General features: G+C 34.4%; 2 protein-coding genes across 15 annotated transcripts in view; one reads left to right on the top strand and one right to left on the bottom strand.

The window, feature by feature from the left end:
* runx2a (RUNX family transcription factor 2a) overlaps window positions 1-3,583 on the bottom strand; it is a 99,246-nt gene extending 95,663 nt beyond the window's left edge. For all 4 annotated transcript variants that reach the window (XM_015345862.2, XM_006625668.3, XM_015345882.2 and 1 more), the window contains exons 1-2: window positions 3,454-3,583; window positions 3,142-3,268 (exon numbers count right to left, since the gene is read on the bottom strand). In XM_015345862.2, coding sequence (XP_015201348.1) covers window positions 3,142-3,199 — 58 coding nt within the window. In that variant the 5' untranslated portion in view covers window positions 3,200-3,268; window positions 3,454-3,583. The remainder of the gene's footprint in view (window positions 1-3,141; window positions 3,269-3,453) is intronic.
* The window catches only part of supt3h (SPT3 homolog, SAGA and STAGA complex component), a 229,535-nt gene that overhangs the window by 36,995 nt on the left and 177,547 nt on the right, over window positions 1-14,993 (top strand). The window contains exon 1 of one of the 11 annotated variants that reach the window (XM_069179557.1): window positions 1,913-1,951. The exons of the other annotated variants lie outside the window; for them this stretch is intronic. Within the exon in view, the coding sequence (XP_069035658.1) occupies window positions 1,926-1,951 (26 nt within the window). The 5' untranslated portion in view covers window positions 1,913-1,925. Of the gene's footprint in view, window positions 1-1,912; window positions 1,952-14,993 lie in introns of those variants that run through there. 11 annotated transcript variants of the gene reach the window in all.

Raw genomic sequence — 14,993 nt, 5'->3', positions numbered from 1 at the left:
GCAGGTGTGCACACAAATTTAAAATGACCTAAGTTAATTTAGGTAATTAAAATATCCATGAGTTAAGCTCTTTGTATTGTCTAGAGGTTGCATTTTCATGTTTAATGTTACAATACAGCATTGCTGCAGTAACTGCTGCTGCCTACCAACAAAGCCAAGTAAAGATGCTATGAGCCTTAAAAAATTCAGTTCTGAACTTCCTTTGTTTTCTTTGGCTGAACAGGAATTTGGTGAACTTGGGTTTTGTGATGTTCTTCACACTTTTTCCCCCCTTGTTTCATTAACCTTTAACCTTACTGTTAATAATGGAGACTGCAACTTTGCATTTCTTGTTCTTATTAAACCTTAGGAGCGTAGGTCACATTTCTCTTACTCCTTGCTTTTGTTTTCCCAAGTAAAGTTGTGATAGCAAATTAAATGAATTAACCCACAGTATTCAGAGATTTAGACCACCACAGTTATAAATTAAAAGCACATGGACCTCAGAGCTCTTGAACATGTTTGTAATTGATTAGCAATGGTTAAAAATACCGGAGAGACCTTAAATAACATCTGTACTGCCCTTTTGTTAATAAAGTGTAATCTCAATTCCCAAAGGCTAAAATTGACCTCACAAGACTCATCTTTTCTGTTCTGTGCATTCGTGAAATTGTTCACCTTCACCAGAACTTTATCTTCTGTTTTTCCACCAGTATAAATTGCAGTTACTTTTTTGTTTTTTGTTGTATTATTTTTATAGTGAAATTGATTTGCCAGTAGGGATTTGTCCTTGTAGCAAAATGGTATTGTAAATTTAAAGCACGTATGAAATTGTCCGCACTGGGTCCTTGTGAATGGCAACATACTTTTTGTAAGTTCTTACTGTGCTCTAAATAAAATGCTGCTTTTTATTAACCCAGAAAGAAAAAATATTTGAATTGTACATGAATACCTTTTTAACTTAAGGAAAAAATGAAAATGATGTGATCAAAGAAGCAGTCTTAGCAAGCCCAGTGATTGGAGTTTATCCTTAGTTCTGGTACTGTTGTACCAGATTTCTCCAAAGAGTCTACAGCCTTTGAAGAGCATTTTGCAAAAGTTTGTACATGTTATTATGAATTCAAAGTTTTGTAATTAAAGAAAGCTCTTTCTGTTCTTCAGTGATACTGACTGCTTAATAAAATGCTTCCGCTATCCTTTTTTACATTCCAGCAAAGGAGGAGAGTGGTGAGCCTTTATTTTCATTTATTGGGTTAAATCGGAACTCGTTGCCTTTGAGTTTTATTAACTGAAAACATTTGCTAAAGTAATTTTTGTCTGAATCTATTCTTATATATCAGTATTTTATCATTTGGGTTAAAGTAGTTACATTTGCATTACGGTTGCATTTTTATATATTTCTCAAAGCAATATAAGGAATCTATATTACTTTATGTACATACAATTTATTTTGACATCATTGAATTATAATAGTAGGTTACACTATGTTAAAAAATATGTTCTCCGTCCTTGCCTTTAACTTTTATTTTACGCCTACTAGAAGATCTTTCTTTTGGGCACCTAGTGAGATTTTGTGAATTGTTGCCCTTGGAACTACATTAGCTACTTTTTTGCCACTTGACCGTATGGGCTATTACATAGTCTGCATTTTTACTTATTGATTACAATTAAAGCTACATACAAGTCATTGTATGTTCTTTGATTCTAATATAATATTGTAAGTTATTCCTCTTCAATTGGCTATTTGGGTACATTTTTTTTTGTTTTGTATTAATCTTAAATCAGTGCCCGATGACAAAACTAACCAGCAAAGTCTAGCCAATTAAAAAGTGTGAAGGAGGTGGGGAAAGGATGTTTTAACCACAGAGACTTGCTTACAGCTTATACTTAATTTCCTGGCTGTACAGTCTGTGACTATAGAAATGTAAAACTTTTATATATTTAACATGATGGACGTCATTGAAAAAATACTGTAAGTGCAAAACCGCGGTTCGTGCTTTGCTGGTTTGTGTTTTGTTTTTTAAAAAAGAATTGATGCAGAAATCCTAGCCATGGTCATTTTAGAATTACTTTGAATGGTTTTAGAAAGGTTTTGATTTTTATGCTCATTTTGATTTTTATTTCAAAATTTCATGCTTACAATGTAATATTACAGGTGTCTCAATATGAAGGATTACTCAACCTTACTCATCAAATGTACTAATTTAGTGTACGAGGTTTGGAATAGTTACTTTGATTTACGTTGTCTCAGTCTTGTTCTGGTTTCTTTAAATGTAAAATTGAGGCAATTAATATTTAGAGCATAAGTGATCATTTTCACAGCTGTGTACTGTACAACATAAAATTACATATTGTAATTATACAGTACATTTTTCAACACCAGAACTGATATTAGCTTAAAACAGTATGCAATTTATGAACGTTTTTCCCATAAATTTAACGCATAGTTAACTATTTTCTCCTAGATTTATAGTAAGTGCTGGTGAGAAATATATATTTTACTTCTGTTCCTTCTTTCCTAGTCTTATTTATAAAAGCGCAACCAAATACAGTTGGTTATACTTTTGTAACAGTCTGCCTGATTTTCAAAGTGCAATGCAATGTGCGTGAAAGATGTTGCTAGGTTAAATATTTAGGTAATTTCCTTCAAATAGTAGAAACTGTGTAAGTGGTCAGATAGAAGAGTGACACAGCTGCTATGAGTTGGTCAGAGCAATACCTCTTAGACTGTACCGGGGTCTAACCACATGCCCACAAATCCAACTTAAAATATCAAACAATTCCTGCATTCCTTTTATACAGAAATATTCAACATCTTGTTTTAATGTTAGTCTGTAAATTGCTGTAGAGTGGATGTTTATACTTGTTCGAAATCTCGCTATTGCATATTTTTCATCATTCCATGAATGTAGTTCTAAGTTGTACAAACACGTCAGCTTTTGAGTATGTTTGCAAACATATACATGATAAAATTGACATTTTTTTTTTTGAAGTAGCTTTTATTTTAATGCACCACATTATTTAAAGATGTGATCAAAGCTCTGTAATTTAAACTTGCTACAGGTCTGAGTTATTTCCCTGCCTTGCAGTTAGGCTGTCATGAATGACCAGAAAAATTGAAACATTTCACAATTAAAACAAAAACATTGGAAGGAGACTTACCCCAGAAAAAGTTTTGCTGACATGGTGTTACCGAGCTGAATAGACTATTGGATGCCATAGCCCCTCTTGATTATTTTCTGAAAGATTCTTGTCCTATTGTGGTTTCAATGACCCTCGAAGTCCTAAACTGAAAACACAGACTGTATCAGAGAAAATCAGCCTTTATCCACAAGACACAGGTATGCCGTTTGCTGTCAACAGTTTGTATAGCCACAAATAACAGGCAGCATGCAAAAAAAGAATAAGAAAAGTAAGAACAAATATTTGATGGAGCAGCATTTACTGCATAGGCTGTGTGGTTAGAGTACTTACTGACTTGGTCGGTCTCTGTGACTGGAAGTGACCTGCGGAGATTAACCATTTACACACCGGGGGCTTCTTTCTGCCGTCCTGGAGAAAATTTGCACCGCACTTGTGGTTCTGTGGTTGTTTGTGAGGCGAATGAAGCATTCACACAATCCAAAAAGGCATAAGCTTTAAAACTCTCTTTTTTTCCTTCATGTGCTGTTACTGGAGAGGCTGGGTCATGTGGTTGTGACATCAGAGCACAAAGTTAAGTGGGACAGCCTACCGTTGTGGCTGTTCTTTTTTTGACAAAAGGCCCGTGGTACAGCTCTTCCTGACATCCAGAGGGATGCAACTTTTTTAATTTACATGAGTCATGAGGATTTGGAGGGAGTACAAATGCTAAAAATTCTCAATCTCACTCGCAGATGAAGCATATGGGTAGCAGGGCTTGAAAGTGTTCTCTTGCAGTGTAGCCTTCCACTGTTATCATATCATTGGAAGAGTGGCTGGCACCGGTGCTGTGTAAAATTCTGAACAACAGTGATGATTTACAGTAAATTACATCTCTGGACTGCACCGCAATCTGGGGTCTGCTTCGTATTTGCTGGGTGGATGGTTTCCTTCTGTGTTCTCTTCTCTCTCTCTTTTTCTCTCCCAGCTCACTCTCTCTGCTTCTGTTATTCATTGCAGAGCGCTTCACTTTGTGTGCTGATTGCCGGCTGCTTGCTGCCTGAGTGGTGTGCTCTGTGCTGTAATTGGCTCTTGTCGAAGTGACAGCCTGGGGATTCCTGTATGCAACCTTAAATCATGTCTGTCTAGCAAACTACCTTCAGGAAGGGCTGGCAGTGTTGAATAATGAAAATTAAGAGCCGTGATTCATCAGTCTGTTTCACATGCCACAAAGAGACTCTTATTTGGCAGCACATTAGTAGGTCTGTGATCACTGACTTTAGATGTTTGTGTAAGCAGGTAAAAAAAATGCAGGTATTAGGACACCGTAGAAGGTATTGCAGCTTGTTTTTATCCCTTCTGTTTATTGTGCTTTATGACTTGGGTTTTTGCTTTTGCTTGCCAAAAGTGCTTAAATTGTTTTTAGACTTGAAACAAAATGCACCACTATGTTAACCCTTTCAGGACAGTTTTGTAAGTTCAGTCACAATTAAGTTTTGAGCCTCTGGAATTATATTTTATGTACTGTAGTGCGGTATGGTATATGCTGTACTTACCCTTTTTTCATGTTCATGGTTAACAGAAAAGGGTTGTTGTTAAGATCATATTCAGTATTCCTGCTTGATTACTCATTCTTCAAAAGTCAATATAAATAAATAACATTTAAAACCTGTTAAGTATTTTACAGTGTTTATAGTTCAGCTTGTTTTAGATTTTTTTTTATTAGTAATAGCAGTGATTCCATTTCAAGCCCCATCTTGTGCACACAATATAATGCAAACCATTGCGGAGCACGTTAAGAAAGCCTAAGCCCTTACCACAAAACCTTCCAATAATTATAGTTTAATTTTGTATGGTTTAGACTTTTCATTGAAGGCTCAACTGAATATAAACGCCCCTCATCAGTAGTTTAGAACCCAGATTTTGGGTGTCGTCAATTATATCTGATAAGTGAATCCATATGTGTACGATGATATAGTTCAATGAGTACAGCAGTGTAATAGATACATTTATATCTATATTTTATATACAGTATATATTCTATATCTTCCTATCTACTGTATGTTAAGAAATATGGATCTATATTTGTAAGTCTATAGATCTACTTATATGGATCTGAAGTACTTTATGGGTTTTGTATGGTATTCTGTATTGTATACACGTGAGAATAACTTAAAAGAATCTTGCACCTAATGCACTTCACAACTGGGTAAGACCTTTTTTTCTAGACCTTTTAATGGTTTAAAGTTTTTTTAAGTATTGTTCTGCCCCAGTTTCACAAGGTTATTGATGCCCTTTAGACGTTGGCTATTTTTGACATTGTGGTCATAACTGAAGGACACATCTCTGAGAGCTTCAGTGAACCAAACAGGTGAAAATCCAATAGTGCAAAATCATTGCTATAATAGCAGGTCATTCTGCAACATGTCTATTTGCCTGTATGTGCACTGAGGGCTACAGTGCAGTGCACCGAGGAGCTCAGTTTTGATTGTTAATCTGTGTATATACAGTAGTACCAATTCATGTCTTATGTAGCAAAGAATGGATGATGAATTTATGTCTTGAAAATCAGATATTCAAGATGGTTTAAGGAATAAAAGTTTGCATTATAAAATATTTTAAGACTGGGAATTGTGATTTATAGAGTGTGACACTAAATTGTCTGTAGTGATTTACATTCATAATGCACTTACACCTTTTTGTGTAATTCTCACCAAAATGACTCTCTAGTCCTTTCTGAAAGGTTCCCAGAGAACATGGTTGATCACCTGTTCTGAGTTCATGTGGGTTTTTTTTACCTACAGGCTGCCTGAATAATTAGCAGGGTAAACCATGCATGGTTGACTATAAAGCAGCAATTGAGCAGGTATATACAGTATCTTGCTACCAAATATATTTCTACCCTTAAGATTAAATTACATTTTGTCTTTCGAAATATCACTTGGAGCTGACTTACTTCCAGTTTTATATTAAAATAATACAATATAAGTGTATGTTTGCCAGATATTCATGGCTATACAACATTTGAAAATCATGATTTAACATAATTTGAGGTGATTTGTTCATAATCCCAAACTGCACTCAAAATGAACCTAATTATTTCAGCTATTTTTGTGACAGAGCAAGTATGTACAGTATGTGCAAGTGGGCTCCTGCTTGAGTTTAAGGTTTATTTCAAAGAGCATGAGTAACAATATTAACAATTACTGATGAAAGAGGATTCTCATTAGCCTTTAAATCTTGATTCATCAGGAAAAAAGCACATGATCCCATGGAGTCTGATTGCTGCTTTGTTTAGCCTATTGAAGTGGAATCTTGATGTGTAGGGTCTTGAGCAAGAAGCAAACAGGGCAAGGAGTATTGGATTTTCAGTGAGCATTTACTGCTCACTGTGCACAATTGAGAAGATGCGTTATTGTGGATTATTAATTTTTCTTTGCTTCTGAAAACTGTAGCACCGTAAATGACACAACAAAGCACTATATACTGTTTTCATAGATACATATTCATGAGATATTATTATATATACACACTATACATCTTATTACAGATGTTAATCTCAAAGATGTATGTAATCTCAACTGATTAAAGAGCAAACACATGGAAGGCACATTAAATTTAACCAAGTGATTTGTAATCTGTGAAAAAATGCTTTTCATTTTATCACAAAATTTCACAAAAGTCATTTGTTGACATACAGTTGGAGAGTTTCCATGTATGATTGTTTACGTGAAGTGAAAATGTGTGTGCACGTTTGGTAGAAACATTTAAGAGAATGAGGTTTTTGGCAAAAAAACTCAGTTTAGAGATGAGTGGTAAAAACAGACAGTTCAATCCCATTTCCACATCGAAACCTAGCCTTCATGTGAAAATATCAATAAATTTGTTTTCTGACAGTCATGTAATCATGAAAAAAAGGTGTCTGGCACAAATCTGCTAGATTACCCAGTTTTCTGCCATCATGATGTGTAGTACCTAGGTTGGACTACTAATTTTTATACTAAAATACTAACTTTAACTTTCTAAAACTACTAAACTACTAATTTTACTGCTACAACAATTAGTAACTACTAAATTTAATTGTGTTTTAGAATTAATACTATTCAGTATTAATCACATTAATTGCCCTATACATTTTGAAACCATGTTTTATGGGTCTTTTCATTTTTTTAATTAAACAACTAGGTATGAGGCATTACAAATATTGGCTTTGTTAAATATGGAGATTTACACAGGTTAATACTGTCATCAACATATTTTTTCAGAAACAAAATGTCACCCACTGATTTTGCTGTGAAATTCGCTTTTGCAAATTGTCTCTGTGCAGTGAAGTTGGATTTCCTGGTCTTCCGGGGGGAAAAAATGAGAAGTCTATGTACTGTATAGGTAATTTGCATATCAGTCTCTTATTTTGCCTTTATTTGCATGACATCAGATTAGCAATGGATTTTTTGAGTAAAATAATCTGTGCCAATGGAAACGTGGACAAACAATTTGGTCTTTTTTTCTTTCAGGTCACACAAAATGCCTTGTGTAAAATCAGACCACACAATAAAAGTCCTCTGGAATGTATTGAATTTGCAGTATATTGTTTTAAGTATACATATGTGTATCTTCCTACATGGTACTTTTATTGGAGAAAATCTCACTCCTGTCATCAGCATCAGCAACCTTCCTTCTACAATGCTCGAGGAAGATCTCATCAAGACGGTGCCAATGAAAACACAGACAACAGGGCCATTTTTCAGTGTTGTAATCCTCAGTAGCCTTTCTCATATCCCAAGACACCTCTTCTGTTTCTGATTTGCTGCATCTTCCTGTCTTCTTGTGATACTCATTTTTCTTGTTACTTGTTTCTGCTCCTTAATGTAGTTTTACTTTTGAATGCTTATTCTGACAAAGGCCTGTGGAGTTAGAAAAATTAGTATTCACACTTTGTAGCTAAAATTGGTTATGAGAAAGCCTAACCCTCCCCTTGTGTTTTCTGAAAACTTAAGAAGATATAACATTGTCAAAAAGTGTAGTTGAAGAAATAGTGTCTCAGATATAAATTACTCTATACCATTGTTGGGAAGTGCCACTGCTGGGCACATAAACATCAATGAATCAAACTCTTTTAGATGTAAAAATGTGCATTTAAATAGGAAACTTTTTATAATTAATCTATTCTCCACTTTTTTGTGTGTTATAAAAGCATGAATGAAGACAGATTCAGGAAATTTCTTGAAGTCTTACAGAAGTCAGCATGAATTCCCAATAGGAAACAAGTGGCTGAAACGTGGTGGTAAAGTTGTGGCATGTATAATCACACAGAACATACTGTTATAAGTATGTAATTATTTTTCATGCTTCATGGATAAGTGAGCTTTGATGTTAGTAGCTGTGAACTTCGTTACTTTTGAGACTTTTCTTCAAATTTTATGTGGATAAAAGTGCTACAGATTAATAGTGAGTATAGCAAATATTTTCTTTATGTTTTAAAACTACAGCTGAAAAAACAGCTCTATGAAAACTGACTTTATAATGCTGAGGGAGTAGGATAGCATGAAAGAATTACTTAGAATTTTAATATATAACTTATGTTTTTTAAAATGATGCATTAACATTTAGGATTTATATTTCCATGTAAGGAATGACTTAAATATTTCACATTCATTTATATGCATTACACAAATGTTTGTAATGATTATATATTGATTTCATTTACTTTTATTTGTTTGCAAGCAAATCTGGTTTTGTTGATCTGGCTAATTTTATTTTTTGAACACTCCTTTCTGTAACAAAACAGGAAATGGAGACAATTCTTATTTTTAAGCAAAATTGAGAAAATGCAGATGTTTTCATTTGACATAGTTTCAGAGCACCGCAGAATACTTGCTGTAAAAATAAAATGAGAGACCTTTCACAGTTTCCTTAAGTTTTTTTTTCCCCATTTTTGTCTTATTTTGAAAGAGATGGATATAAAAATCACGGAAAACTCAGCTCAAATGACAGTGGAGGATGTGGCCAGTCTAAAACAGGAAACTTCACACCCACAATGCAATGCTCAGTTAACTACCACTTAATAAACTGTATTGTAAACATGCAACTGAAAAAACAAACAGCAGAAAGTGCATTTGCTCCATATGTTAGATAATGTACTTTATATAGACATATATTTACATATGCACAATTTACATATACATTCGACTTACTTTGTTGCCAAGGCCATGCTGGTAGGTGATTTTAGTTTTTCTTGGAAAAACAATCTTAAACAATTTTAACATGCATGTCTAATTAAAGAGGGAACCCCTTTCCTCAAATGACTGGATTTCCACTTCTGTTATTGCTGATCCCATGTCCTTTTGTTGTATTACCAAGATTACCAAGAAAATATCTTTTCTCTTACTGTTAGCTCCTGGAGAACTTCTAATTTTTTTCTTACTTTTATCCCCTGAATAAAATGAGTCTAAACTATTTTATCTACAGTGGTGATCAATAAGCCTTAAATTGTAATAATGTGGATACTATTTTTTTCCTTTAAGAGAAAAGCAGAAGCATTGTTCTTAGTATTTTGTTGTCTTCTTTCAGTTTGCAGTTTCTAAAAAATATCTCTTTATAAATGAATTACTATGGTTCTACTGTGTTCGTGGGTAATGCTAGTGGTGATATTAATAAGAACATGTAAACTAATACTAAAAAATATAATAAACATCTTTTCACCTTTCCATAAGAAACCCCAGCCAGAAAAGAGAGGATTTCTATGAAATTTGACTTTTAGTTTTTCAGCGTGGACTAGATTATTATATATGTTCATGGATACACATTGGTAGCCGTGAGTAAAAAAAAATCTCTCTTAAGAATCTTAAAACTAAGACACCAGATATCTTTGAGGTCTATTAATACGGTGGCATGAGAGAAAGAAGAGTTGTCTTATTTCTGAGATCGGTACTTCGGGCTTATCGACGAGCTTGCTCTTTTCTCCGTGGTCCCCAAGTGCAGCTTCAGTGGGACTGCAGCCAGTGTCAGGAGCTTGTCAATAAGCGCGGTGGTCCAGAAAAAAATAGCCTTGGAGTCTGATAGGTGAGACAGAAGCGCACCCTTGCCTCAGTCATTGGTTGAGCCTGTGGTTTGAGAAAGTGCGCCCTGCCAATTATGCATGAGGCTCGGACCACACAGACATTAAAAAATAAAGAGGTTTAAGTCGTTATTACTGGGTTTTAAAAAATGCAATTTAATACCTAGTAAGGGTGAACTGATTTCTAATCGGCTTTAACAGTAGAGTCCAGTAAAATTATATTTCAGAACAAGGCAAGACTGGTTTCATATTCACCCAAAAATACAGGACATCGCTGATCTATCAGTGCAGTGTTGGACCCAACTTTGTTTTAATTTAATTACATTTTTAATTTAAAGATTTTTTGTGTATGCTGCAATGAACAATCTGTTTATCACAGAATTGTATTGTGGCTTGAATAAAAAATCACGCCTCACAATGTAACCATCTAGGTCAACACTAGTTTAAAATGTCAACCGCAAATGAAATGCATCTCAGAAAGCCGGTTTACGATTTCACTGCATGATGAGTGAAGTGGTCTTAAGCAAGGGCCAGGTGAGCCTGCATTGCAAATGTACTGCATCTGGATTTGCCGGAGGTGCTCAGACACACACGAACAGAAGCTGGCAAAACATATTTTGATTCATGATTCAGTGTAAAAAATACGAATTAGAATAATAGGACTATTTTCTTGAAGTTTTTAGATGTACATACATTTTATATATGCTGAATAAAAACATTAAAATTTGATAACAAAACGCTTGTAACTCTTAGCTTTTAAAAAGCAGCTGCATAACCTCTAATGTCTGGCAGGTTTTAAAAAAAACTTTCTTTCCGCAGAAAAGATAATTGTATTCATAAAGCCAGTCATAATGTCAGTTTATACTGTGACATTTTTTAAGTTAGGGAATTTTCTTGCCTCTCCTAAGTGTGTAACATGTCTACTGTACTTGTAATGAGCTTCTTTTGGCTGCTTCATGTAGATGTACATAGGTTTTTGTAAATACTTTTTAAAATTAAACTGGGTATATTATGAAGAGAAACTTTATATGAGTGCAGCTGAGAGGAAGCTGATGTTGTAGGTGTACAGATTGTTTTCTATGGCATAATTTTAATGAAAATAAATCAGTAGTTTTCCTGTTACAATCATGCAGTAAATCTACATCTTTTGTTTCTTTTCTTTTCTTTTTTCCCCCTCAGGAGTGACTTCCAGTTCCTTTCTTGTGGGGTTGAAACAGACTTTGCAGCTTATTTTGGAAATGCAGTTTTTGAGGAAAAATAATACCAATCTTTTAAAGAACAAGGGAAATATCTCATACTATGTGGCATCCTTACAACCTAAACAGAAATTAAAAATAGCTCTTAAAAGCTGAGATTACAACAAATTGCAAAATTGGGCTAGTGGGATTGTTGGATATAACTACAATGACATTATTTTGTTAAAGAAGATATTTTGGTTTGGTGGCTGACCATTGAAAATTAAAGTGATTTCTTTTTTCCTTCCTTTTAATCAAGGATCACGTCCAGTGTAAACAAGCCTCTACCTACACTGAAGTTCAAACACCAGGGGCTATGAGACTCGGGCGATGATTTTCAAGGTTTGGGTTGGGAGTTTGTTTAATTTGCTACTTAGAAACTTAGAAAAAAAGCCACCTATGCGAATCTGTTTGCTCTACATATAATTCTGTGTTCGGCCGCCCCACATTATTTCAATGTGTGGCTTTGGCCAGCGATTAAAAGGCTCTTAGGTTTCTCCAAACAGTTTTCTTGTATTTTAACACCCACCCTTGGGTTGATTTCGGTAATGTAGAAACCCTGTGTTGGCAAAGGTGAAGACAAGTTGAGCTGTAGGTATGATTTTGATTAGATACTTGAACATGCATCATGTCATAAACTTGTTGAATATATCCACAGTCTTCTTGATCTGATACCTTGTCACACATGTATACTCAATAGCTTGATTATGCCTGGTGTTCTGGCCAATGCTAGCTGGTTTACTTGCGGCAGTGCATATTTTCAAATAGCAATTAACGGCGAACAGCCTGTCATTGTGGCAACAGTTATCACAAGCTGGACCAAAATGCCTCTGGTCAGAAGTCTTCAGAGTTCAAAATGATTATTTAAAAATGAAAATCAGTTTCATAAGTGGTGAGATCAGCCTGAATTAATATGATAAATGTTAAGTGGTAAAAAAATCACCAGTAATAATTTAATTTCACCAGTTTAAATACAGATATAATAGCATAAAAAAAAATCCACTTTCTCAGCTGTTGAAATTGACAGTCATCAAACTGAGTGACCCAAAGTAACTCTTCTTCAAATAGCGTATGGAAGATAAGAACACTAGCTGCCTCTCTAATTTCTTTCTTAATCACAGCCAGAAGGGCCAGAAGGGATTAAATAAGTAATTACAACCTGAGCACAGTCTCGCCTTTATTGCGCCTGTTAATGTAGTATATTCTTTAAAGAATACAAAAGCTTTGAAGAGAGCTAACAGTTCTCTTGAAAAACAAGCCATTAAAAACTGAGATCAACATTTTGCTGTTAACAATGGAATAACAACTGAGACTTTGTCAGCCTGAGTTTGTGGTTTTCATGGATGGCTTTTATGTCGGTTCGTTGGCACACTTACATGACTTGACAATAGGCTTTGGGTCACTTGTCTTTCAGAAATTGGTTATACAATAAGGCTTTTGGGGAGCAAAATCTGAAACTTTAACATTGTTTAAAGCTTTTTTTGTATTTCGTTTCAGTGTCTAATTTTAGAATATGTGTATAGCATATATGGACAAAACAGCTCTCTTGCACTATTAAAGTACAATGGGTTTTCTGTTTTTTTCTTCTCCTCTCAAAGAACTTGCATCATGGCATGGTCCTAATTTAAAACCTCAGAAATACTCTTTAGCTCATTTTAGAGTTGCTCAGTTCAAGTGGCGTTTAGTCATCGCACTTTTAGAACATTGTACTGGACTTTACAATTACAGGCATTTCAAGCCATTCTTGTAACACTATTATTTCTCATTTATGCATGGGTCAAATCTGTAAAAAGATAATGTATTTGTTCTTTTTTGTATTTTTTAAAATACTGTAGAATAAAATTGTTTAAGATTCGGTCAGTAAAAGGGTGGTAACCAAAAAAATCTGAACTCTTACCATCAACAACAATGTAATTTTTTTAGTTTGGAGCAGCAAGTTCTTTTTCATATTTAAAGCGTAGCCCATGAAAGTCATGCAATAGGAGGTTTGTGGTAATAATGCATTCTGTTGAGGCAGTGGGAGCATTTAAAAACAGTTTCTGTCTAGTATGTTAAACACGCTTAAACCCAAAGAGCATTGGAACGTTGTCAGTGAGACTGTTTTTAAAACTATAGCCATGAATTGGCTTGTCAGCTAAAATATAATGGCTTTAAGTGGGTTGAAATTACTACTTTCCTAGGAAACTCCGTGTCTAAGATCTGTGACTTGATCAGAATGGCGACCTGTCAAGCCATCATGGATCTGGTTAACATAGGAGATATTTGCTTTCCTGTTCCTTTGTTGCTGGAAACATTATGATTTCATTCCTTGTCTGATTATTGATTGAGTATGGGGGGGGAGGAGAAAGTCAGTTTAGGTTTAATGCAGAAATAGAAAAAAAAAACTCCCCTTTCATTTAGCATAAAAAATACTGCGCAGTCATACATGGAGTGTTACAATGTCATTTTACAATATAAATCAGAGCACTGTGAATCATTTAAGCAAGGAAAGATCAAATTAAAAGTAGTCTGGTTGCTTAAAACAGATTTTTTGGACATTGAAGAAAGCAAAAATTCAGTAAGATGGAGACAGCAGCTCACACAAGGGCATTGATTTGGTTTGATCAGGAATCATTTTTCATAAAGATCTTTGTTTTAGTCTATTTAGAAGTTAATATAACAGATTTCCTTTTCTGAATTCTGGCAAAGGTCAGAAAATTGTTTGATCTCAAAGTCCCGTATAGCGTAAATTCATCATGAGACATACTGTATGCGTTTCCAAATCCTCTTGTCAGGAAGACGATTAAATCGAGGTTGAAAAGAAATTAAGCATGGGAGCAAGTAGTATGGTCTTTGATTCCTGTACATGTGCAATCTGGCATTGTCTGTTACATTAAAGTTTGAAAATAAAATCTTCTGTTGACAGATGGTGTGATAACAGTTGTCGGGAGGTTGCTTTCATTGTTGATCATTTAATAGTTTTAAAAATGCATCTGCAAAATGGATGGAGAAATGTATGTTTAGGTGGTTTGTAAATTTTATTCTGTAGCTGTGGAAAATGCTAAATTTTAGTATGCAAGTCACACAGCTAAAGCTTACAAAATCTTGTATTTGAAGTTTTAATGTGTTGCCTCTCTGATCTTTTCTCAGCTTAGTTGTGGTTGTGGACATTATCAAAATAAAAAGGCATGATGTAAATTACATCAAACTGTAAAATGTTTAAGAAAGGAATACCGTATTTATTTCTGTTTTAAATTAATTCAATCATTGGTGTATATAATTAAATACATTTTATAAGACTATGGTTATAGGCCTTAGTCATTGAGTCACAAAGTTTTCCAGTCAGTGGGCAGGATATGGACAACAGTTACTAAAAGAAGGTTCTGATGGGAATGCTAAATTATTGCTTAATATTTATTTAAAATCCTATTTTCATAAAAAAACAACTATTTTTTGAGGGCTCAGAGAAAGGAAAACCTGTGCATTTAAGTTAGAGACAGAAATTTAAAAGGCTTCTATACAAAAGGATTGTTTTTGTCTTAAGGATAAGAACATAGGCAGTCACTGCTTTCATGTGTAATTATGATTGTCTCCAACAAAGGCACACATATAAAACACAAAAC

Source organism: Lepisosteus oculatus, chromosome 2, assembly GCF_040954835.1.
Source record: "Lepisosteus oculatus isolate fLepOcu1 chromosome 2, fLepOcu1.hap2, whole genome shotgun sequence".
In the NCBI taxonomy this organism is placed as follows: Eukaryota; Metazoa; Chordata; class Actinopteri; order Semionotiformes; family Lepisosteidae; genus Lepisosteus; species Lepisosteus oculatus.
This window is presented reverse-complemented; position numbering and strand designations above follow the sequence as displayed.